At 41.8% G+C, this 25,064-nt stretch overlaps 1 protein-coding gene and 1 long non-coding RNA gene across 4 annotated transcripts in view; one reads left to right on the top strand and one right to left on the bottom strand.

Annotated features, from left to right (window-relative positions):
• Positions 1-25,064, bottom strand: part of LOC140330106 (uncharacterized) — a 690,842-nt gene that overhangs the window by 556,283 nt on the left and 109,495 nt on the right. The gene's annotated exons all lie outside the window — the stretch shown is intronic.
• PGBD5 (piggyBac transposable element derived 5) overlaps positions 12,509-25,064 on the top strand; it is a 98,620-nt gene continuing 86,064 nt past the window's right edge. For 2 of the 3 annotated variants that reach the window (XR_011920402.1, XR_011920403.1), the window contains exon 1: positions 12,509-13,117. Coding sequence is in view for 1 of the 3 variants with exons in the window: in XM_072409116.1 (XP_072265217.1) it covers positions 12,556-13,117 (562 nt within the window). In the remaining 2 variants the exon portion in view is untranslated. The remainder of the gene's footprint in view (positions 13,118-25,064) is intronic. The other variant, XM_072409116.1, reaches the window with a different exon arrangement.

Here is a 25,064-nt window from a genome sequence, read left to right as displayed (position 1 = left end):
TGCAGCGTAACACTAGAGTTTTGTACAAAGGTTGCTAAAGGTTGTGCTCTTCGGTCACTTTGTTGCTTTTTGGTTGTTAGGAGCCATTGTTACAACTGACTACCACACTGAAGTACTGTGAGCTGTGAACATAGTAATTATACTAGGGCTTCCGGGAATATTTGAAAGTTAGTTTAAGGGTTCCCCCATGCTCCCAATATTATACAATATTTATAATTTGCTAAATTAGATATTAGCAGAAAATATGACATATATACAATATAGGTAATAGCTTGGAATTCTGACAATGCAAAGGGACAATAGCAACATAATAGGGGTCTTTGTGATTTTACTACTGTAGTTGAATTACAGTAATGACATTATACATTACCATATACATTTTTTTACATTATAAAACATTTTTGGAGGAATATGGTAAATGTAAATGTAAAAGTAAATGGTGTACTTACTTTTAGTTTAGAGTTTTCCTTGTAGCAGCCTTCTAGTTTTATGTGTTTTTTTTTTTTTTTTGCGTTTTGAAATTTTTTGTTTGCATGCAGAATGGCTAAGAACGTTCATGCGCGTACGTTCATGCCCGGTACATGCATATATTAATGCGCGCTGCGTGCGTACGTTCTTTTGCTTGTGTGTGCTCAAATATGTGCCGGGACAAGGATTGTGCATGTTGTTATCATTGAGGAGGACATTGATGAAATAGTATTATTAACTAGTGCTGTTGTGGCAACAACTACAACTTCGCAACAGGTCTGGGAGCCACGCGTTTTCTTACAGCATAGCCACCTTGATAATATAAGTGACCAGGATGTATAAAGGCGTTTCCGCCTTGTCCTGTCAGGTCATCCATGACCTGTACAGCTTGCTGGAAGCTAAAAGTGCTCCACAAACCAAGAGAAGCCAGGTTGTGCCAGGAATGACCAGGCTCTTGGCAACTGTCTATATTTTAGGAAGGGGTTCCTTTCAAACATCCTCGGGCTTAATTTGTGGACTAAGCCAGCCTACAGTGTCCAGAGATTTTATGAAGGTCATAAATGCCATTGTGGATATTGTCCCACTATATATTCAGTTCCCTCAAACAGCTCAAGAGTGGAGGAAGGTAAAGATGGACTTCTTCAGGCAAGCGGGCTTTCCTAATGTTTTATGGGTCATCGATGGCACCCATGTGGCAATTCGGGCCCCTAAACGGCAGGAAATCTCGTTTCACAACCGGAAGCGATATCATTCGCTAAATGTACAAATAGTCTGCGATGCCAACAGGAAAATCACACACAGGTTTCCTAGGATCATGCCATGATGCCTATATCCTGCCTCAGACAGCCCTCTACCAGAAATTCATCTCAGGAGAAATGCCTGAGGGCTGGTTAATAGGTAATGTATAATGTCATTACTGTAATACAACTAACAGTAGTAAAATCATAAAGACACCTATTATGTTGCTATGTCCTTTTGCATTGTCAGAATGCCAAGCTATTACCTATATTGTATATATGCCATATTTTGTGCTAATATCTAATTTAGCAAATAGTTTATAAATATTGAACAATAATGGGAGCATGGGGGAACCCCTGAACCAACCTTCAGATATTCCCAGAAGCCCTAGTATAATTACTATGCTCACAGTACTTGAGCAGTACCGTACTCCAGTGACTGGAGAGCACAACCTTTAGCAACCTTTGTAAAAAAATTCTAGTGTTACACTGCATTCACAGAACACTGTGCACTGTGGACTGCCTTCCTAAAATATATAGAGTGGCCAGGAGCCTCATCATTCTTGGCACAGCCTGGCTTCTCTTGGTTTGAGGACCAAAAAAATGAGTTTGTTGGCACAAAGCAATAAAATATGTTTGTCACCAAGTTAAATTGTCCCTGGCATTTTCAATACTGATGCGATTAGAATCATGCAAACACATAAATAAAGCATACTATCTGGTATTTAAGAGTGCTTGACCCTGCTTGTGAGCTTGTCAATCAATGTGGTTTGATGTTGTGCTTGGCAACCTGGACTTCCTTCCATTACCAGCAGATGTGTTAGAATAAGTAGGCAACTCAGCTGGACAACTAATTGACAACCTGTTTGGACAGCAAGTGGAAGTGTCTTTGTGTACATTGGGGATAAGATCAGGCAGCACAGCACAATGAGAACAAACCTATAACACTACTACTAATGAACAGAGGCATTGTGTGGCAGAAAATCAACATGAGTGCAAATGTCAGACTAAGAAAATTAAAAAAAACAAAAACAAAGAAAAACCATGACAATTTAGTCATAAAAGAAATATGTACATAATACATTCAAATATCAATATTTAACAATGTGACTGAGAATGGGACAAAGGCAAACGGGGGTGGGGGGTCAAGTAGCTGTTTGCAGACATTTGTACTGAATATTTGTGGAAAAAAATGACAAAATATTGCTGAAGAATTGCTAAACATTAGAAACTATCATTACAAACCAGGCACAAAAACATTGCAGCAAAAGATGAAACTAACAATAATGAGGATTAAAAGGTCACATCAATGCATACCATCCAAGCAAACCTATTTTGATTAGGTATTCACAAACCAGTCCAGTTAAAATAGTAATAATGAAAATGCATATGTATTTATATGCATTTAAATGTATTTTGACATACACACACACACACACACACACACACACAAGTGAATTCACTAAATGTTTCTTCATACATGTATTAAAAAATCTTTGGCAACAATCCTTTTTTCAAATATTTGATTTCCATCAAGCCAAACTACAATGAAGTTTTAAATAAATCACAAATTGGCGACATTTTTTTTTTAATTCATACTATTGTGCACTTCATATTATGAAGTGCTAAAAAGTATATATACAGCTTGATCTATATTAGTTTGCAGTGTTGCAAAGCAAACCAAAAAGTATCAATACTGTGCAACAAATGTAACAATAAATGAGTAAATTTTGGGAATGAGTATAATGTAACATAAAAATGTAGCACTTACCCAAAAGAAGATGAAGCATTAAAGATTCAAATCGACCTGTAATGGACTGTAGATGTACACAGAACAGGGAACAGGTGTGCACTAAATAATTGCTCTGACCTCACCATTGACAGAGCTTAACATATCCTGAATAGCGCAGCTGCAAACTAAGCGCTGTAATTGGCGGATTCTCGACCCCCTATTATTCATTTCTCAAGGCAGGAATCCAGCTGGCAAGTGAAGGCAAGTATACTAGCACTCAACACTGACTCGTGGAAAAACGGCACACAAATCCGTGTGTCAAGCTTCTGCGTACTTGCTTGCTAAATCAGGCCCATAGTCTCCGGAAGTTGAAGGATAAGAGAAGGGATAACTAAAAGTTCTACCACTGTAAGGGTTAATCCCTGCTGCCATATTCTCTCTTCACTGATTTCTGCTTAACTAGACCAAATTTTTTACTGCATACTAGTGTAGGTTGAATAGCTCACTATTCGATTCGACCGCTATTCGGTCGAATAATGCAAACCTATTCGGGTGATCGATTGTTGAATTCGAACTCCGTTAAAGTCAATAGGGGAAAAATTTGAGTTGTTTTTCGGGACGGTGGAGAGCTTCTACAGCCTATAAATACATTTAAAAAGACATGTCAAGACTCCCCTAGCTCTGCACAACACTGTACAAGTAAAAAAAAAAATAAGGAAGTCTTTTTTCTGTTGCTGGCAAGGCAATTTTATGGGGTGGTCAAGGGAACATGCCGGATTTTACACGGTCTCCGAGTAGAGGCAGAGAAGGACATGAGGGGGTTCCTCTGGTCCAAAAATTACCCACCAGGTTTCACTGCTCCGTTACAAGCCATACACAGGCTTCAGAGTACAGGCAGAGGTCTCTGAGGGGGGTCTTTCAGTCCAAAAATTAGCCAGCTATACAGCTCTAGTATAAGTTATAAGTGACAGGTGGCAGCAGCAGGAGGAGGAGGAGGCGGTGGGCACTGAGACGGAGCGGGGACCGCATTGGTAACTGGCATCTAGAGCTGGGTGTAGTGCATCATCAATGCCACCTAGATGGCTGTAATGCCATATTTAGGAGTGGAGTACTGACAGGTGGCAACAGCAAGAGGAGGAGGCGGTGGACCCTGAGACAGATCGTGGACAGCATTGGTAACTGGCATCTAGAGCTTAGTACTATTCATGTCTCCAATTGCTACAGCTTCGACACTGTCCATATAGGTGATGGCCTTAACTTCTAATGCCCTCCTTGCTCCATCTCAGGGCCCACCGCCTCCTCCTCATGCTGTTACTGCTGCCGCCTGCCCAGTACCCGGCTCTAGATGCCAGTTACCAATGATGTCCACGCTCCATCTCAGAGCCCACCGCCTCCTCTTCCTGCTGTTCCTGCTTCACGCCCCAGGCCTCATCAATAGGATGCAGGTATACTTCCGATGAGCCAGCTGATTCAAGTGGGTGGCATCTTTAACCCTGGAGCGCAGCTTGAAGCGTAAGTTGAAGTGCAGGTCAATCACATCCAATTGGTGCAAATCTGCCAGTGTGGCGCTGTAGAAATTCCCTTCTATGATGTCCCAGCGCACCCCGGTAAAATATGGCATTGTGCATTTCACCCAGAGATCCCCCAATATGTCGTTTGCAAATGACATGTCACCCTTCCCTTTCAGCTGCTTCTCAGTCTGAAACTCGTCATTCTGCAGTATTTTCACAAGATCCTTTTGAATGGAGTCTCCCAGGATGGCTACATACTTGTTGTGGAGAAGTCTTTGGATGTCTGCTGAGCTCAATAACTTCATGGCTCAATGTGGTCATCCAGAACCTCTCGGTTCTCGTTAAATATACCGGTGTTTCCTAGATGCCAGTTACTAATGCCTTCCACTCTCCGTCTCAGGGCCTGCTATCGAGTGAAAGCACATGAAAGGAAACAGGGCTTGGTGGAATCAGTGGGGAAAGAAAATCCTGTTGAGTTTGAGTCTAGCCTGGCATCTAGAGCTGGGTACTTGACAGGGGGCAGGCAGCAGCAGTAATAGCAGGAAGAGTAGGCGGTAAGCCCTGAGTAGTGTGGATGGCATTGTTAACTAGTATCTAGAGATGGGTACTGGGAGGAGGAGGCGGTGGCCTTGAGACGAGCAAGGACGGCATTATTGTTTGAGGCCATCAACTATATGGACAGTGTAGAAGCTTTAGCTACTGGAGACATTGCTGTGTAGAGGACTGCCTTTTCCTATCTGCTAGCTGTAACTTTCTAAAATGCGGAATGGACAGCCTTGTTAGCTGGCATCTACAGCTGGGTACTGGGTACTGGGGAGACGGCAGCAGTAACAGCAGGAGGAAGAGTTGGTGGGCTCTGGAACAAAGTGTGGACGGTAATAATAACTGGCATGTAGAGTAGGGTACTGGGCAGATGGCAGCATCAGTGAAAGCCAGAGGAGGAGGCTGCGGTGGGCCCTGAGAAGTGTGGATGGCATTGTTAACTGGCATCTAGAGCTGGGTACTGTGAGGAGGAGGCGGTGGGCCCTGAGACGGAGCAAGGAGGGCATTAGAAGTTAAGGCCATCACCTATATGGACAGTGTAGAAGCTGTAGCTATTGGAGACATGAATGAATGAGCGAGATTCCAATCTGTCCTTACCTGCTACTATGTAGCAAAACCACATGAAAGGTATTGGGCTTGGCGGAAACAGCGGGGAAGGAAGAACCTGTTGAGCTGGAGTCTAGTCTGGCATCTAGAGCTGGGTACTGGGAGGAGGAGGCGGTGGGCCCTGAGACGGAGCAAAGAGGGCATTAGAAGTTGAGGACATCACCTATATGGACAGTGTACAAGCTGTAGCAAGTGGATAGATTGCTTTGTAGGGCACTGAGTTTTCCTATCTGCTAGCTGTAACTTTCTAAAATGCAGCATGGACAGCCTTATTAACTGGCATCTACAGCTGGGTACTGGGGAGGCGGCAGCAGTAACAGCAGGGGGAACAGGTGGTGGGCTCTGGAACAAAGTGTGGACGGCATTAGTATCTGGCATCTAGAGTTTGGTACTGGGCGGACGGCAGCATCATTTACAGCAGGAGAAGGAGGCGGTGGGCACTGAGATGGAGCGGGGACTGCATTGGTAACTGGCATCTAGAGCTGGTTACTGGGCAGGCGGCAGCATCAGTAACAGCCAAAGAAGGAGGTGGTGGGCCCTGAGACGGAGTGTGGACGGCATTAGTAACTGGCATCTAGAGTTGGGTACTGGACAGCAGCAGTAACAGCATGAGGAAGAGGCATTTAGCACTGAGACAGAGTGTGGACAACATTAGTAATTGTCATCTAGAGTTGGGTACTAGGCAGGCAGCAGCACTAACAGCATGATTCGAAGGCAGAGGGCCCTGAGACGAAATATGGATGGCATTAGTATCTGGCATCTACAGTTGTATACTGGGTGGGCGGCAGCATCATTTACAGCAGGAGGAGGAGGCAGTGGGCTCTGAGACATAGAGTGGACGGCATTAGTAACTGGCATCTAGAGTTGGGTACTGAGCAGCAGGAGTAACAGCATGAGGAGTAGGCATTTAGCACTGAGATGGAGTGTGGACGACATTAGTATTTGGCATCTAGAGTTGAGTACTAGGCAGGCAGCAGCAGTAACAGTATGATTCGAAGGCGGGGGGCCCTGAGACGAAGTGTGGATGGCATTAGTATCTGGCATCTACAGTCGGGTACTGGGCAGGTGGCAGCATCATTTACAGCAGGAGGAGGAGGCGGTGGGCTCTGAGACGGAGTATGGATGGCATTAGTATCTGGCATCTACAGTCGGGTACTGGGCAGGTGGCAGCATCATTTACAGCAGGAGGAGGCGGTGGGCTCTGAGACGGAGCGTGGACGGCATTAGTGTCTGGCATCTACAGTCAGGTACTGGGCAGGTGGCAGCATCATTTACAGCAAGAGGAAGAGGAGACGGTGGGCTCTGAGACGGAGCGTGGACGGCATTATTGTCTGGCATCTACAGTCTGGTACTGGGCAGGTGGCAGCATCATTTACAGCAGGAGGAAGAAGCGGTGGGCTCTGAGACGGAGTGTGGACGGCTTTAGTGTCTGGCATCTAAAGTCAGGTACTGGGCAGGCGGCAGCATCATTTACAGCAGGAGGAGGAGGAGGCGGTGGGCTCTGAGACGGAGTTTGGACGGGATTAGTGTCTGGCATTTAAAGTCAGGTACAGGGCAGGCGGCAGCATCATTTACAGCAGGAGGAGGAGGTGGTGGTGGTGGACTCTGAGACAATGGCCCTGATTCATCAATGAAATGCGCGTACGCTGGATGCGCGCACATTCGCGCTTCCAGTGAGCCCGTTTGCCGCGGTCCGGAGCCGAGTGCGCTCGTACACGTGCCTTCACTGCCAGCCAGATTCCAGCACAGCACAATGACAACAAACCTATAACACAACTACAAATTAACACAGGAGTTGTGTGGGGGTGTTATGAACGAAGGTGTGGACCCACTGTGCCGCTGGCCAGGTAAACTCTAGAGGGGCGTAACTAAGCAGCCACCCGGTCTTCACTAGAGCCTCTGATGGTGAGGATAGGCTTGGGCTGCGGGGTAGCTACCAGGTGCCACTCCAGAACAATCCCCAGGCCAGTGGCAGCTGACCACAGGAGTCAAGACCAGGGTGCAAACAAGCAGAGTCCAAAAACGTAGTCCAAGATCAAGGTCAGGCAGCAAACAAGCAAGGTCCAAAAGCGTAGTCCGAGGTCAGGGTCAGGCAGCAAACAAGCAAGGTCCAAAAACGTAGCAAGGTCCGGTACACAGGAAAGCAGTCAGATAAATCACTAAACACAGGGTAATGCTGGTAAGCCAGAGATTGCTCAGGCAACTTCCTGTAATAGGAGGTGCCTTTAAATCCCTGCAGGACATCAGCCATAGGCTGTGGAAAACAGAGGGCGTGTGTGTGTTACCTCAGAGACACACCCACGCCAGCTCACAAACAGAGCAAGTCTCAGCATGGAGGAAACACTGATATGGAACATAGGTAGTGTTACCTGAGAGATAGAACCCGGCGCCCATGCCTGCGATTAGCAGCAGCGGCGCCGGCACGACCTGCAGTGCTAACAGGGGGCCAATCAACATGAGTGCAAATGTCAGACTATAAAAAAACCAAACAAACAAAAAAAAGAAATAAAATAAAATCATGACAATATGTGACAAAGGCAATGAGGGGGTTAAGTAGGAGTTTGGTGTGGAAACCATGCAGACATTTGTACTCAATACTTGTAGAAAAATTACACATTGCTGAAGAATTGCTAAACTATCGAAACTGGCATTACAAACCAGGCACAAAAACATTGCAGCAACAGATGAAACTAACAATAATGAGGATTACAAAGTCACATCAATGCATAACATCCAAGCACTTGATGACACCCCCCCCCCACCCCCCAAGCAAACCAGTCCAGTTAAATAATAATAATGAAAATGATATGCATTTATATGCATTTAATTTTATTTTGACATATATACACAAGTGAAATCACTACATGTTTTTTTAAACCACCTTTGACAATAATCCTTTTTTCAATTATTTAATTTCTATCAAGCCAAACTACAATGATATTTTAATTAGATCACAAATGCTTGGTGACAATTTTTTACAATTCATACTATTGTGAGATGACATATTATGAAGTGTTTACTAGTATATATACAGCTTGACCTCAATTAGTTTGCAGTGTTGCAAAGCAAACCAAAAAGTATAAAAACAGTGCAACAAGTGTAACAATAAATTAATTATTTTGTGAATAAGTACAATGTAACCTAAAAAAGTAGCACTTACCCAAAAGAAGATGAAGCATTAAAGATTCTAATTGACCTGTAATGGACTGTAGATTTGCACAAAACAGAGAGCAGGTGTGCGCTAATTAATTGCTATGATCTCACCATTGACAGCTTAACAGATCCTCCTTAATCGCGCAGCTGAAATCCAATCGCCTTAATTGGCGAATTCGCAACCCCTATTGCTCATTATTATCAAGGCAGGAATCCAGCTGGCAGTGAAAGCGGGTGTACGAGCGCACTCGGCTCCGGACCGCGGGAAACCGGCTCGCTGGAAGCGCGAACGTGCGCGCGTCCAGCGTACGCGCATTTCATTGATGAATCAGGGCCTAAGACCCAACTGCAATTGCCTAACTACAGATTGCACATTAGTGGGCCAACTAGAACACCTACAACTGGAATGTAGCAAGTAGACAAATGTGTAGGCTGGTCAAAGTTTCACCCTTTCTCTGAGGCCACTACAGTATTGCCCATACAAACTGAAAGATTGCACAACACAGAGCAACATGGGAGAAGGCTGGAGACCTTACCAGCAGTGTGGGATGTTTGCTAATAGCAGATGTGGAACCTATATAAAGTATATTGAGACATCCTTCTTACTTTAGTACAATTATAATCTTTCCTGCTTAGCTAAAGCAGTCTACTAAACTTTAATTTGAAATGACTTATGATGGCTTCCTTGTGTATAATCCTAAGCACATCTGAAGGCATGAGATGACAAATCTCCTTCAAAAGTGTTGAGAATTTCTTTAACACAACAGCGATCTAAAAATATAAATATCCAAAGAGTAAACATTTTAACTCAAATATATATATATATATATATATATATATATATATATATATATATATATGATAAGTATGTACCACACCACATACTAACACAGTTCTTGAGTATATTTGAATATTTTTGGTTAGCTTAGAAAGATTTAGAAAGCCATTTTTATTATGTTGAAAAATATTAGCTAGAAACTAAAATATTAAGGTATAAGAAAACCTGCTAATTGAGGGAAAGGTAATATAAGTCGTCTGGGGATAAAGAAAAAGCTAAGAAGGAACTACTAAGTAGATAAGAATGGTCAAGCAGCAGCATGGAGTGGATAACTGGGTAAACTGTAGCCAGAAGCCAGGTCTAAGATGGTAAACCAGCGGGTGGACTCACAAAGCAAAGAAATATGACAAGAGCATAAGGCATTTTATAAAGCCACAGATCCAGAAGGTTGTCCACAGTACTCCAATGTCCTTCAATTGATACAGTACTTTGATGATTTCAAATGATGTATATTTAGGCAAGCTAGGATACCAGGATTAACCTCCTTGGCGGTTCATTTCTGTCTGGAACAAAGTACGTCTTTGACCACGCCTAATTGGCTGAAAACTTGGAACAGCTCCTGGGCTATGGTTTTAGCAGAGGTATTTTGAAGAGGAATTGCCTCAGGATACTGAGTAGCATAGTCCATTATGACTAGGAAATATTGATGGCCCCAAGCTGACTTTAGCAATGGGCAAACTAAATCCATGGCAATTCTCTCAAAAGGGACCGCAATGATGGGCAGGAGAACCAAAGGGCTACGAAAATGTGGCATTCTGGCAGACACCTGACATACTGGACAGGAAGCACAGTACATCTCCACTTCCTTGGCGACCCCTGGCCAATAAAACCTCCTGACTATTCACTCTGCGGTTTTCTCAGCCCCCAGATTCCCACCTAGGAGGTTCCCATGGGCAAGGTCTAACACCAATTTCCGGTATGGCTTGGGCACCACTAGTTGTTCAATGGTTTCCCCCCACTTTGTAACACCCGATAGAGTAGGTCCCTTTCATTAGTAATGTATGGGAATGCAACCTTCTCGTCTGGGTGCACTATATTCCCATCTATTTTTATGACGTTCTCCTGGGCTTTAAACAGTTAAACATTGAATTCTTAATTGCAAAATGGACACTGAAACATTCAAGTTGAAAAAACAAAAGCAGATATTGTGCTAAATGGTAAGCAAAGTATCAAATGTGGCAACATAGATTAGGCTAACAAACAAAACAACAATGTGTGTGTGTGTAAAAAAAAAAAAAAAAATATATATATATATATATAAATATATATGTGTGTGTGTTTTTGATTTTTTTGGAAAAAATTTAGTTTGCTGGCAAAAGCAAACTCTCGCCTGCCAGAGCTCGCTGGAATTTATCACCAGGCGGATCCTCTGGTCTGGCATTGTATGCCTTTAGATAGGCACATGCATAGGGAGTTGAGATCAGTTAACTCTTTTTGAACCTGAAAATATTAGGTCATTTAAAAATATGCTTATTTCTCACCTAATATAAATGTTTGAAACATTTGAACAGTTCAAACATTTTTATTTAGGTCTAAGTAAAAGATGTGTGGCATTTGAAAGAATGTTTTTTTAGGGGAACAGTGACTTTTAATGCAAGCTCGCCAGTGTCAAGCTCCTGGAAATGCATGGCTCCGAGCAAGCAAGCATTTCAGTTGATAAATGCCGGGTGAATACAGCCACGTATTCTCATGCAGGGAAAATAGCTTGATAAATAGGTTTTTGGTGTCCGATTCCGGATTGCGCGTACACGAGCGCACTTCAGATTTTGCTTGGTAAATCAGCCTCAATGACTTTTATATGTATCGTAATGCCCATGACAATGACAATAATAATTCAAATAGTATACCTATTTTAGGTAAATAGAATAGGCAGCAGAAAAACGACTAATGCTAAATATTGTAAAAAAAGTCTATTACAATGTTTGGTTAAATGCTTTTAGAAGATTCCAAAATGAAATTATTAGTGTAAAACCCAAATGGTACAGAAACATCCCTTAATATACAGAATATGTAATTCTCTTTAAAAAAGTCTGAAGATTTTGAAGTTAAACACAAGTAAATAAATAATTTTACAATACCACCGTAGGTTATAGGTATCTTTAACATTATTATTATTATTATTATTATTAATAATAATAATAATTATAATATTAATGATAACAATAATATTAACATGATAGGTCAATGCACAATAATATGAACTATGATGTTGGCTGAATTCATCCTAATTGGGTCCTGATAATTGATAATATTATTGTTATTATTATTATTATTATTAATAATAATAAACTGGATTTATTTAGCACCAACATATTACACAGCACTGTACAATAAATAGGGGTTGCAAATGACAGACGGATACAGACAGTAACGCAGGAGGAGGAGAGGAGCCTGCCTCAAAGAGTTTACAATCTAGGAAGTGGGGGAAGATATAATGTTTTTTTGTTTGTTTTTATAACACAAATACATTTGTAAACAATATATACTCAATATCGCTAAAAAGACAATTATGTTGTATGATTTTAAGCAATGCAAATATTGACTCCTCTGGGACCTTCTGGTAGCACGATAGACACTGACACCACTCCTGGGTCACCAGAGAGGGGAAGAAAGAGCCCACACATCTGAAGGGGTCCCAATATTGCAATGTTTCAAATACCAATGGTCCCCTAGATAATCGCTTTCATTTTTTTTTTAAATGATCAGAAAATGCCTTTGTAAAATGTGTGTGCTGTAGATGCGTTTCACTATAGCATAAATGCATTTTTGCACCCTAACTTGTAAATGATCGCCTCGAAGGAGGATTAAAAAGAAAAAGGCGGAACTGAAAATTCAGGGAGGGGAAAAGAAGAGCTCTCTTCCCAATCCTTCAATGCATAGTCACTCCCATATGCCTGCCCTGCTTCTGTCATATGCACAGTGAGACAGTGCAGATTGCAGAAGGCAGGGAGCAGAAAACGGTGCAGGATGATGATGGTGTCTGAATCCCCGGGAAGTGTTGGCAATAGGAAGAAGATTGGGCTTTCTTTGCTGGAAGCAGCTAGATCCCGCTACGAAAGCCTCCAGATCTCTGATGACCTTTTTGGGGAGTCAGGAGAAGACAGCAGCGGTAACCCATTTTATAGTACATCCCCAGACTCTAGTTCTTCAGGCAAAGGCGGCTCCTCTGAGGATGATGGGGGATGTGGAGAGGACCAGCTTAGCTTCATAGAGAAGGACGTAGACAACCAGACGGGTTCTGGATTGTTGTGTGACCCTACCTACTTGGCATCCAGGCCAGAGGCATCTAATGTAAAATCAGGAAAACACTACATATCTCAAGAAAGGAGTAGACCAAAGAGGAAAGGGAAGGCTGAAGATGGAATGGTACCTGCTGAACATGCTAAAAATATCCCTCAGGATGAAGGTGAAAGGGGTGAGGTTCCTACCCAGACGACACAGCTAAAGCTTGGAGAAAACCTGAAGGGGGAGGAGGGTTGGTCTCACACCCTTCACAATGTACGGTCCCCTAGCTTCAAGGAGACGAGCGGTAAGAAATAGCCTGCAGATAATCAGTTGATATTTATCTCTCAATCAATCACACAATACCATGTAGTATATGTTTGGATGAAGTCACAAATATGATCACTTGTGATGGCCTACCCAGACATTTACCAGGCTCTAATGATGATGCTGTAGTGTTTCCAATGAAATACTCTGTATAGTGTTCTAGTAGTATGGGAAGATAGACATTTATGGCATTCTCGTAGTAATAATTGATACTATCATGTAAAATTTGACCTGTTGATGTTAGACTTCTGTAAAGGTAAAATTGGCTAAGGCTTAAAAATATATATTTTTATTAAAGCAAAAATAATTTAAAAAGAAGCTTATAATTCACAAAGCTATCAGGGTAACAAAAAAAATTATATATACTGTATAGTAACATTTTTATTACCCCCTGCAATATGGCTCCATCATTTGACTCCATTATATAGGGTCCACACTAATAAACAGGCTTTATAGGTCTTTAGTACCAAAATAAAAAATGACCTCCAGTGGAACCCTACACAACTGCCCCAGTCACTGTGACTATTGGAAATTTTAGGTTATCCCCTGCGATTAGTACAGGCACTGAAATAGAACAGTGGCCCTCATTCACCAATCCCAGAGCATCTTGTATTTTGTAAATGTCCAGAGACTGGCCAAGGAGTGAAGGGGCTGTGCAAGTGTTTGTTTTAGCTTTACTAGCTTTGCCAGAAGTACAGCACATATATACATATGGCCAGGGGTAAACTGTCTGTTCATTCATATGCACAGTGTCAGGGGCACCAGAAGAGGGTATTTTTAATTTTGCTGGTGTTAAAAAATCTTTTGCACATGATGATATTTCTTACATGTATGTATATGTTTTTTTATTTTCATTTTATTAGAGGCAAGTATTATCCCCAACTTTACATATTTCACTTAGACATGGTTTCAATAAAGATGAATTTAAAGTGTATCAAAATAATGCAATATAATAAAACTCACATTATTCTTTATTTAACAGGTGAGCCTTCCTAGGGTCACAACCCTTACTCACTTCTCTGTATCTATGGTGGGGCAACATTGCCACCCTAGGATAGGGAGTGTGGTATGACTGCTTCCAGCATCTTCTTCTTTGGGGGCCGATTGTTTAAAGTTCACATAGGTAACTAGGGTGCAAGACATCACTGTATTGCTGAACAAAACGCTTTCAAATATATATATATATATATATATATATATATATATATATATATATATCAGACAAAAGGAAACACATTTGTGTTTTTTTTTTGTTTTTGTTTAGGTTTTCACTTTAAATAAATGTGGGCCTAAAAGACTTTGTATTTAAACTGTAGCCTATATGATTTATATAGTAGGGATCACCTTTATCAACTAATCACTTGTTATTTGCTGCATGTCAGAATATGGTTTATTTGTTAGTTCTAGCAGTAATCATCAATATGTTTCATTTTCCTTTGAAACTGTGTTGTTTTTTTCTGGCATACTTTTCCTAGAATTTTTCATTTTTAGTTTACCACAGAACTTTCCAGTCTACTAAATGTGGTAGTTTTCATCATTCTGATGTATTATTAGACATAAACATAGTTACAATTTACACTTTTAGCAAAGTGGCCCTTAATAGTTTAGTAGGGAGAGTTTTTGGTCGGTTTAATATACTATAAATATTGAATATATAACATTGGACACATGTTGTTATATCTGTTTAATAAGTACAAAGAAAAAAGAACTGTTGATTATGTCTGAAATTCAGAGCTTCCATGCCTCCTCTGTAGAGTTCAGCTACCTACACACATCAGATAACTATCTCCTGACACAGTCATGATTGTCATAGACAGAAATGTGACATGGTTACAGGGGTCCCCCAAAGTTGTTCCTCAATTCTCCATGGCAGATTGATGAATGATAGATCAAGAATAATCAAGCGTGCTGCTTGCTCATTGTCCTCTCCCCCCTCTCCATAGAAAAGAACAGGGCTGTGTGCAAAGAATGCATTAATTTTATTGTTTCCAGCAACAATCATCTGATGTCCATTGGATGTCTGTGCATTGTTTTCCTGTGTAATCTCTCTCCTCCTTGCTCTTATCGTGGAATATGAATTGAATAGACTTTTTCTTGTGGCCATCTGAGTAGGAATGGTTGAGTAGTATAGAGGAAGACAATGAGCAGGGCCAAAAAAAACCCAGTTTGAAAAAACAATCCTGTGTGTGTTTTAAGTCTGTAAACAAGGTTTCAGAACTTAGTATATTTCTGGCAGATCAACAGGTATTTGTACAAACTTTGTCCTCAGCTAACCCACAAGTATGTAAATACATAAGGTAATCCTTTACGTTTACATTTTTTTCATTTTATTGTAAATTCCATGTATTATTACACCTAAGGGCCAGTTTACTAAGCCCTTGTAGGTATGCATTGTGCTGCAAAACAGTGTGACAGGGTCTTGTAGTGCCTGTCAGAAAAGGTCTTGGATGGGATATATATGTAGCACCCAGACTGAGGCATTTTGTGTAAAGGGCTTTGTAAAAGCCAGTTTAAGGTTCCTGGAGCGGGGTCAAAAGAAAAGGATGGATGGGTTTCTTTTACTACTGGATTCATGTCCAGGATTTCACCTGTCTCTAAAGAAACGTGTGCTATTTAGCAAGCCAGCAAGAAGCTGGAGGGAGCTCAGTTGGTTCCCAGAGCTGTGTGGGAATAGGGCTCTGGTAAATACAACCCAGGACTTTATGTGAGTGAAACATTTTACTTTGTTTGCTTTAAAAGACTGGCGTGTAATATTTCTTGGAAATTGCTGTACTTTTGTGGTAGTCAGAAAGGACCACCAAAAGTGAGTGCATTTAGTTGCTCAGCCGAGCCATTTGCTTTGTTTTTGTTTTGTTTGGTTTGCTAATAAACAGTCAGGCAGAAGCCTGTTTTCAACTGCACTTTGAAGGCTACTGTCTGTTCACTACTACACTCTGACTCCGTTGCTATGGGTGATCCCACATATGGTGGAGGATGCGGGCAGCCCAGAAGTTGAGTGTTCAGTACACAGAGAAATTTAAAGGACCAGCGTTCTGTCTAAAAATGGAAGAGGTCCTGAAGCAGCTATCGATTGCTAATGCTGCACAACAGCAAGCTAATGCTGCTCAAAGAGAGACTTGTACAGTGCAGCAGGAGACAAATCATTTGCTGGGGGCACAACTGGTGGAGGTCTCTCGGGCTGTAGCAGAGGATCGAAAAGTGCTGAGCGAGGTTGTGCAGCATCTGGCAGCACGAAACTTGGAGGGACACTCTGGAGCCATGGGAAGCCCTGGTATTATCCGAGCCAGACGTTTTTTGTCAAAAATTACACCGCATGATGATGTTGAGGCCTACCTTCATACGTCTGAGAGAACTGCAGGGAAAGAGAGCTGGCCCCAAGCGAAGTGGGCGGGTATAGTGGCATCCTTCCTTCCTCTCAAAAGGTGTAATTTGACCTTACCCCAGAAGACGCCATAAAGCTAAAAACTGAGATTCTGAGGTGTCTAGGCGTGACCCCTGCTGTCTCCTAGGTCCCAGATGTATGACTTGGTGTACCTGTTAAAAAGTCACTACAACCAGACACGCTCACTGCTCCCTAGACCGCAGATAGGGTCACTATGGACTGCTTTTTAAGAGGACTTCCCTCCCACTCTACAAAAATGGGTGACATATGCTGACTCACAGAACGCATATCAGCTGGCTACCTAGCAGGATTTCCTGGCAATACCATCTCAGCGCTCTTCACTGTGGAAAAGGTCTTCACCCGGGGCAATGCGTAAGAATTTTCTACCTCAGGAGACCAGAAATGAAAGACAGGCGGGAACTGGGTCAAGGAGGACAGGAGGGGCAGTGAGACATCCCCTGTAGACATTTGGTGCCCACTACAGTGCTGGAGATGCCATAAGTGTGGCCATGTCACTGCCAGATGCCCTCTACCCAGTGAGGGTATGGAGTGTGGTGCTGCCCCACGGATATCCCTGTACGCCCAGCCGGTATGTACTTCAGAAACTGACTGTCTTGTGGCAGTTGTGAAAGTGGGCGGGTGTTCTGTGTGCAAGCCTTGCTGGACTCTGGCAGTTTAGTGACTATGGTGCACGCCAGTCTGGTGAAGCAAAAGCAGCTTAAGGAACCCACTACATTGGCGTAGTCTGTATACATGGGGATACTAAAAGTTACCCCACAGTATTGGTTAAAATCAAGACAGACTGTGGAACTATCCGCCATTGAGTCGGTGTGTAGGGGGGTTTAATGCACAGAGTTATTTTGGGGAGAGACTTTTCTCTGTTTTGGAAACTGTGGAAGCGGGAAAAGTTGTCTCCTGTCAAAACGGTTAATGAAAATGCTGTTGATCAAACCAGAATGTGATGGGTTAAAAAGTCAGGCTGTGGTAACCACAGAACCTAAGATTTTCCTTTTCTCGGTCTTAGCAGGGGAGACGGAGTTGGCCCTGGAGAATCCAGAGGAGGCAGGCATTCCAGGCTTGGAGTTCTCTCGGGACAACTTCGAGACAGCTCAGCTGCGGGATCGCATCTTGGCCTGGGAAAATGTGCATGTAGTTAATGGAGTCCCCCAGTCCCCTGGCACCGACAATGTTTTCCCTCATTTTGCAGTAATAAATGAGCTGTTGTATCAGGTAGATAAGATACCCCAATCTTTCCACCTGATGGTGTTGGATCTGGCCCATAAACATGCTCTTGGGGGGGGCACCTTGCCACAGAGAAGACCCAGCAAAAAATTCCGCAGAGGTTCTTTTGGCCAGGTGTCTTTGCTGAGGTTAAAAGATACTGTGAGTCTTGTCTAGATTGCCAGTTATCAGCACCAGCAGTCACTACTGATGTCCCCTAGTTCCTTTGCCTATAATTGAGGTACCGTTTGAGAGACTAGCAATGGACCCCGGTGAAGTCCGCCAGAGGACAGCAGTATATACTGGTGGTTCTCAATTATGCTACCCTGAGGCCATTCCTTTAAGGAATACTGCAGCTAAAACAATTAGAAAGGAACTTTCACATGTTTACACGTATCGGTATACCCAAGGAGATCTTAAGTGATCAGGGAACACCTTTCATGTGCAGAGTTATGAAAGAGGTGTGTCATTTATTGGGTATTAAGCAGCTCCACACATCCGTGTACCATCCACAAACAGATGGGTAGGAGGAGTGGTTTACCAAAACGCTGAAAGGTATGCTGAAAAAGGTAGTGGAAAAGGATGGAAGGGATTGGGACTGTCTGGTTCCGTGTTTAATGTTTGCGGTTCAAGAGGTCCATCAGTCTTCCACAAGGTTTTCACCCTTTGAGCTGGTATATGATAGGCACCCTTGGGGACTCTTGGACATAGCAAAACAGAGACTTGGGAACAGGAAGCCACTCCCCATAAGACCATAATAGAGCACGTTTCCCAAATGCAAGATCGCATCGAGGCAGTCATGCCTCTGGTAAAGGAACATATACAAAGGGCTCAGGAGGCTCAAGGCCGGGTGTGTATTCGTTCTGCAAAAATTTGCTCTTTCAACATGGGTGATCGTGTCTTGGTCCTCGTCCCCACGCTTGAGAGCAAGTTTTTGGCTAAGTGGCAAGGGCCATATGAAATATTGGAGAAGGTAGGGGAGGTAAATTATAAAATTTACCAACCTGACAAAAGGAAAAAGAAGCAGGTCTACCATGTTAACCTAATTAAGGCCTAAAAGGATAGGGAGGCCCTTTCTGCTACCTCTCTTCCCCTAGCCCAGGCAGGCATTCAAGATGTAGGAGTGGCCAAGTCCCTGTCAACACCCCAGAAGCAGGAAGTGAAGGAATTTCTGCAGAGGAATCCAAAGGCGTTCTAAGATCTGCCAGGCTGTACAGGAGTGCTGAAGCACGACATTATTACTGATCCCCAGGTGCAGGTCTGCCTAAGGTCATACAGCCAGTAGACAGGCAGAAGAGGAAGAAGTGCAAAAAATGTTGAAATTGGGGATAAATGAGAACTCAAAACGTGAATGGAGCAGCCCAATTACCTGGATCTGAAGCCAGATGGGTCTGTTCAGTTCTGTAAGGACTTTGGAAAGTTGAATGCGGTGTCAAAATTTGACGCTTATCCCATGCCTAGGAAATGAGCTTACAGAAAGGCTAGGCAGTATGTACGGATGCCATTCGGCCTCCAGGGGGCTCCAGCTACTTTTCAGCGGCTATTGGATGAGGTATTAAGGCCCCATCAGCACTTTGCGGCTGCATACCTGGATGATGTCATTTTCAACAAGGACTGGGAAAGTCACCTTCCCAAAGTGCAAGCTGTTCTTAATTCCTTCCGAAGGACAGGCCTCACCTGTAACCCAAAAAAATGCTACATCGCTTTGGAGGAAGCCCATTGCCATAGGCCGGTGCCTTTTAAACCCTCTACTGAACTAGATTGAGGTGATTCAGGGTCAGCCCCAACCCGTGACCAAAATGCAGGTAGGGACCTTCCTTGGGATGATTGGGTACTATCGAAGGTTTATCTCAAATTTTGCCACCCTGGCAGCACCCTTAACGGGCTTTAACGAAAAAGAAAGGGTCAGTAATGGTAAATTGGTCCCTGTAAGCAGAAAGGTCATTTTAATCTCTAAAGGGAGCTTTGTGTCAGCAGCCTGTGCTAGTGGCCCCTGACTTTAGCAAACCCTTTCTGGTGCAAACTGATGCCTCTAGCGTTGGTTTGGGTGCAGTCCTGTGCCAACTTGTAGAAAGTGAAAAACACCCAGTTGTGTTCCTGAGTAAAAAATTTACCCCAACAGAAAGGAACCTATAACATTGTTGAGTGGGAGTGCCTGGCGATTAAGTGGGCACTGGAGTCCCTACGCTACTACCTTCTTGGCAGGCAATTTAAGCTAATAACGGACCTAATTTTTTTCATTCCACAATATGCAAATTCTTACAGTATATTTAAAGATATTAAACTCAAGGATAAAATGTATCAACTTTCCAATGCTTGTAAAAGATCCATTTTATTCCATTTATTCTGTAAAATGAAATATACCGTATATACTGGAGTATAAGTCGACTTTTTCAGCACCCAAATTTGCTGAAAAAGTCACCCTCGGCTAATACTCCAGTCAGGTTGGGGCTGTGACATATCTTCGGAAGAGCTGAATAAACCTTGCCGGGAAGCCGTGCTGGTAGGGGGAGATCATGCTTTGCTGTGTCAGATGTCTGTTTATCTCACTGGAGGGTGTGTGTAGTGAAAGTCAGCTTGTAATAGGCTGGAACAGAGTAGGGCGTGGTCTGGTTAAGGGAGTTTCTGCACATCCTTAGTAACCACGTGTGTGCAGAGAGAGCAGTGTGGAGTGTGATCAGAGTTCATCCCAGCAGGTACAATGAAGGAGTCTGCAATGCATTGCTTTTAATAATGTGCCTGAGAGTTTAGTCCTGAAAGGGAGTAAATGTTTACTTGCTGCTAGCAGGGCTTACTGTGCAAGGAGTCAGTCAGCTTCATACAGTTTCAGATAACACTGCTCTGTCTCTACTGAATGTGATGGGAAAAAGCAGCATTATCTGAAACTGTATGTTGCTCTACATCACACACAGACTCCTGTATAGTGAGCCCTGCTAGTAGTTTCAGATCTTCTGAATGAGAGCTAAAAGAAAAAGTGCCCTGGATTCAATGGGAGCAGATTGGTTATAAAAGGGGGGGAGGGGTTAGTGATGGTGTAGTGTATGCTTTCTGGTGATATAAATATTTAAAAACATATAGCCCACTGCTGCCTCAATTAATGCAATTTTATTTGTATTTATTTTGAATACTAAAACTTGCCAGTAGCTGCAGCATTTCCCACCCTCAGGGTAAAATTGAGTGAATCAATTTTTCCTGTTTTCCAAGGTAAAAATAGGTACCTCAGCTTATTTTGGGATTGACTTATACTCGAGTATATACAGTTAATCTATTCTATTTGTAACTCCTGTCAATGGTAAGTTGACAATTATTCACAACAACTTCTGTGGTATAGTAAAAGAATCAAGGTTTTATTCACGCGTGGGAAACTCACAACAGACAAGGCAATAGAGGTTGGGACTGTCCCTTCCTCTGTATGAGAGTCTCTGAAAACTTTAACCAAAGAGTCTATTTTTTATTCTTCAGTTCCTTGCATCACTGGTCATCCAATTCTGGGCTGGTCTTTTCTTTAGTTTGCCTGAAGACAAAAACAAGTTATTGTTTTACTTAATTTGCTGCCACTGCACATTTCGCTCTCATTACTTTTCTTGGGAGGGTTACGGTTTCTATGGTCCCCTTATCTGCTGGTTCCACTTGCACAGCTTCTATGGTCTCCTTATCTGCTGGTTTCACTTGACCAGGTGCAAGGCCAAGATGCCTCCGGGAACAGAAAGTAAAGAACACAAATAGCTGAGTTAGTAATTTTGAAACAGCATAGCTGAGTTAGTCATTTTGAAACAGCATAATATAGTTTGAGTTAATTCTCACTATACTTGTGGCTATATAAATCTTATATACATTCACACTCCTCCATATATAATAAATTTGTTTGAAAAAAAACCAGACAGACAGACAAGACAAATTCTGGGCAATGAGGGGGGGGGGGGGGGTTAAAGGAGAATGGTGTATATGATGCAAATAAGCCCTTTAGAGTGGGGATTGTTATGGCAAACAGTCAAACTCGGACATTGAATGAATCATTTGAATGTTGTAATGAAAGAGTTTTCCAAGAATAAATAGTTTGATTACTAAATATCGGAAAATTTCAGCTAAAGGTATGTGGTAAGTATCCATAAAGGGTGAGAATGGGTGAAGGCCTGCTGGGGACAGGAAATTATGTATACGCGTGATATTTCTTGATGACCAGGATGAGAAAATGGAGAGGAGGGTCCTAAGGAGAAAGATGGGTTTGAGAGGAAGGATAAAAGGGGGTGATGAAGAGATATTAGTTTGTTTGTGTTTTTATGTTTATCCCATATTTGTAGTGAAAACGATAAAGTGTGAGGAAGTGATTTGGGTCTAAGTTTTGGATCTAGCCATAAAATGGTATGAATGCAGGGGTGGGGTAATAGGGCTTCTTCTAAAGAAACCCAGGTGGGTATGTCAAATGTAGCATTGTATTTAGTGGTATGAGTTAATTGTGCTGCCTTGTGGTAACGGGAGAGGTTAGGTACACCTAATCCACCCCTCTTACGAGGCTGATATAGAGTATTAGCAGCTAATCTGGGTTTTTTAGAATTCCATATAAATTTCAGTTTGTCCCTTTGAAAGTTTTTTTGAGGTATGACCTGGAATTTTGATAGGCAGGGCTCGGAAAAGGTACAATATTTTGGTTGCAGTGACATGTTAGTTGCTGAAATTTTACCTTTTACATTTCTTTAGTTTGGAGAACATAGAAGAGTAACTTGTTGTATATAGAGTTTGGTAAGAGTTGGAGATATTTACACATGGATATGGAAGAAATTGGGAGGCCCATTGAAACTCAAAATGTGTGTGGTTATTATGTAATCCGGTAAGGTAATGTTTAGGGCTTTGGTTTTGAATTGATTTATAGAGAGACCTTAGATTTGACTAAACTTTTGGAGAATGGTAAAAAGATTGGGTAAAGATATTAGGGGATTTGTTATACTGAAAAGTGCATCATCCTCAAATAAGGAGATTTTATAGTTTAGAGTTTGCTACTTTTATATCTGTAATACCTGTAATATCAGTACTGGATCTGATAATATGTGCAAAGGGTTCAAGGGATAGAGCGAAGAGAAGTGGGGATAGTTGGTTGCTGAGTTGTAACCCGCATATTTAACAAAAGCAGATGGTGAGTCATATAAAGATTTTATCCAATTAGGAAAGTAGGGGCAGAATTCCCAAATGTTAAGAGCAAAGAACATATCCCAGGATATAGAATCAAATGCTTTTTTAATGTCGAGGGATAGGAGAATGGAGAGTAGTTTAAATTTACGAGCTGTCTCGATAAGTAGGATTATTTTTCTGATATTGTCTGGGGCTTGTCTAAAGGGCATGAAGCCAACTTGATCTCTATGGCCCTGATTTATTAAAGCTCTCCAAGGCTGGAGAGAATACACTTTCACCAGTGAAGCTGGGTGATCCAACAAACCTGGGATGGATCTGGTCCAGGATTCAAAGCATTTGCTAGCAAATAGCAAATGACATTGAAGTAAATCCATTCCAGGTTTGCTTGATCACCTAGCTTCACTGGTGAAAGTGTATTCTCTCCAGCCTTGGAGAGCTTTAATAAATCAGGTCCTATGTATCAAATGACAGATGATTGGGTTAAGTCTATTAGATAATATCTTGGCTAATATCTTCAGGTCAATATTGATGAGGGAGATTGGTCTGAAATTCGAGTGATTAATGTGATCTTTTTAGGAAAAAAAAAATCTAAGTTAGATTTTGGCAGCATGCAGATAGAAGCCAATTTGGATTCAGTGTGAAAATGTGCACCCGTTCTAATATGATTAAAATTGTCCGTAAGGAGAGGGGTGAGGATGTCACTAATTTTTTTGTAATATTTACCTGTGAAACCATCTGGTCCCGCTTTGTATTGAGTAATGTAATAACTTGCTGCACTTCAGATTCCTTTATGGGGGCTTCAAATTTTTCTTTCTGTACTGGGTTTAGAGTTGGAAGTTTTATGGGCGTGAATGTTTCAGCTGCCTTTTTATATGGAAAAGGAGAGGGAGAACTGTATAGTTCAGCAAGATGTTGTTGGAAAGCATGTACTATTGATACCGGATTACTGGATATCTGTCCTGAGGTGAGGCGTAGGTGTATAGGTTTGTAAGAGTGTATAGTTTGTTTTAGTTTTTTCTCTAACGTTGTATCAGGTTTGTCCCTTTTTCTCTAAAATTTATGGGCCCTTCTAGTTAATTGGAATTATCTAGAAGGGCCCATTACCGGAATTAACGAGGAATTCCTGTAAGGAAAGGATAGAGGATTCGTATAGAAAAGGATAAAGTGTAAGGTTGGAGTCCCCACACAATATCCGAGAGCCAGTTTTGTGTGTCATTACCATATGTGACATAAAGTGTACTTGAGAAGTATTGGGGCAATAATAATAATATATAATTATAACAATAGTTATTTCTGAATCATGTAGCATACCTGTAACAATAAAATATCGTTCTTCTGAATCTTTAATCTCAGAGTGACATTTAAAATTTAGAGGCTGTCTAAAGCCCACCAGTACTCCTTTGCTTTTTCTTTGGACATTGGCCATAAATATTTAGGAGAATGTATTCCCAAAATAGGTTAGACATGAAGTTTGTGAAAAATGTCTCTTGGAGACATATGATATCTGAGTGGATCGGTCTAAAATATCTAAAGGCGTTTGTTTTGTTTTTCTTGTGTTTATATTTAGACTCTGGACATTTAGAGATATTTTCAGACATGGACTTTAGATAAATTCAGATTGTATATAGAAAGATGTTTTAATTTGATATGTGGATCTATGAATATTTGTCACCAATAATGTGGATTTATGAAGGGTTTTATGAAGCGGGGAACAAACGGGGAAACTAAAATGGAACAATTAACTAAGTTATTGTAGAAGGGGTAAAACCCCATCAAAAACTGAGCAGTGTGAGTCAGCAAAGGTTACCAACTCTCTCTTATTAGAGGGGGGACACAGACTAGGTCTGCTGGACAATACCTTGTATCATAACTGATGAATTTGAATACAGACTATCAAGAGAAAAACATGCTACAAATAACAACATAGTATCTAGTAAGCAATAGCTAAGCAGAATCCATCAGAAACATGTCTAAATTGTGAATAGTAACAATGTCCAATATAAAAAACACTTTTACATAAACATGCTGTCAGTAATCAGACCTTGAGAAAAGAATAGGAAAAAAGATTAAGGGGAGGGGAGTATAAGATTACATTTAGGAGAGTCTTACTATTATATGATTTCATAGGATTCAAGAAGAGAGAGAGAATGCTATGCTGTCTCAGACCTCTCTCTTGGGGGAAAGGGGGGGGGGGGGG

Source organism: Pyxicephalus adspersus, chromosome 4, assembly GCF_032062135.1.
Source record: "Pyxicephalus adspersus chromosome 4, UCB_Pads_2.0, whole genome shotgun sequence".
In the NCBI taxonomy this organism is placed as follows: domain Eukaryota; kingdom Metazoa; phylum Chordata; class Amphibia; order Anura; family Pyxicephalidae; genus Pyxicephalus; species Pyxicephalus adspersus.
This window is presented reverse-complemented; position numbering and strand designations above follow the sequence as displayed.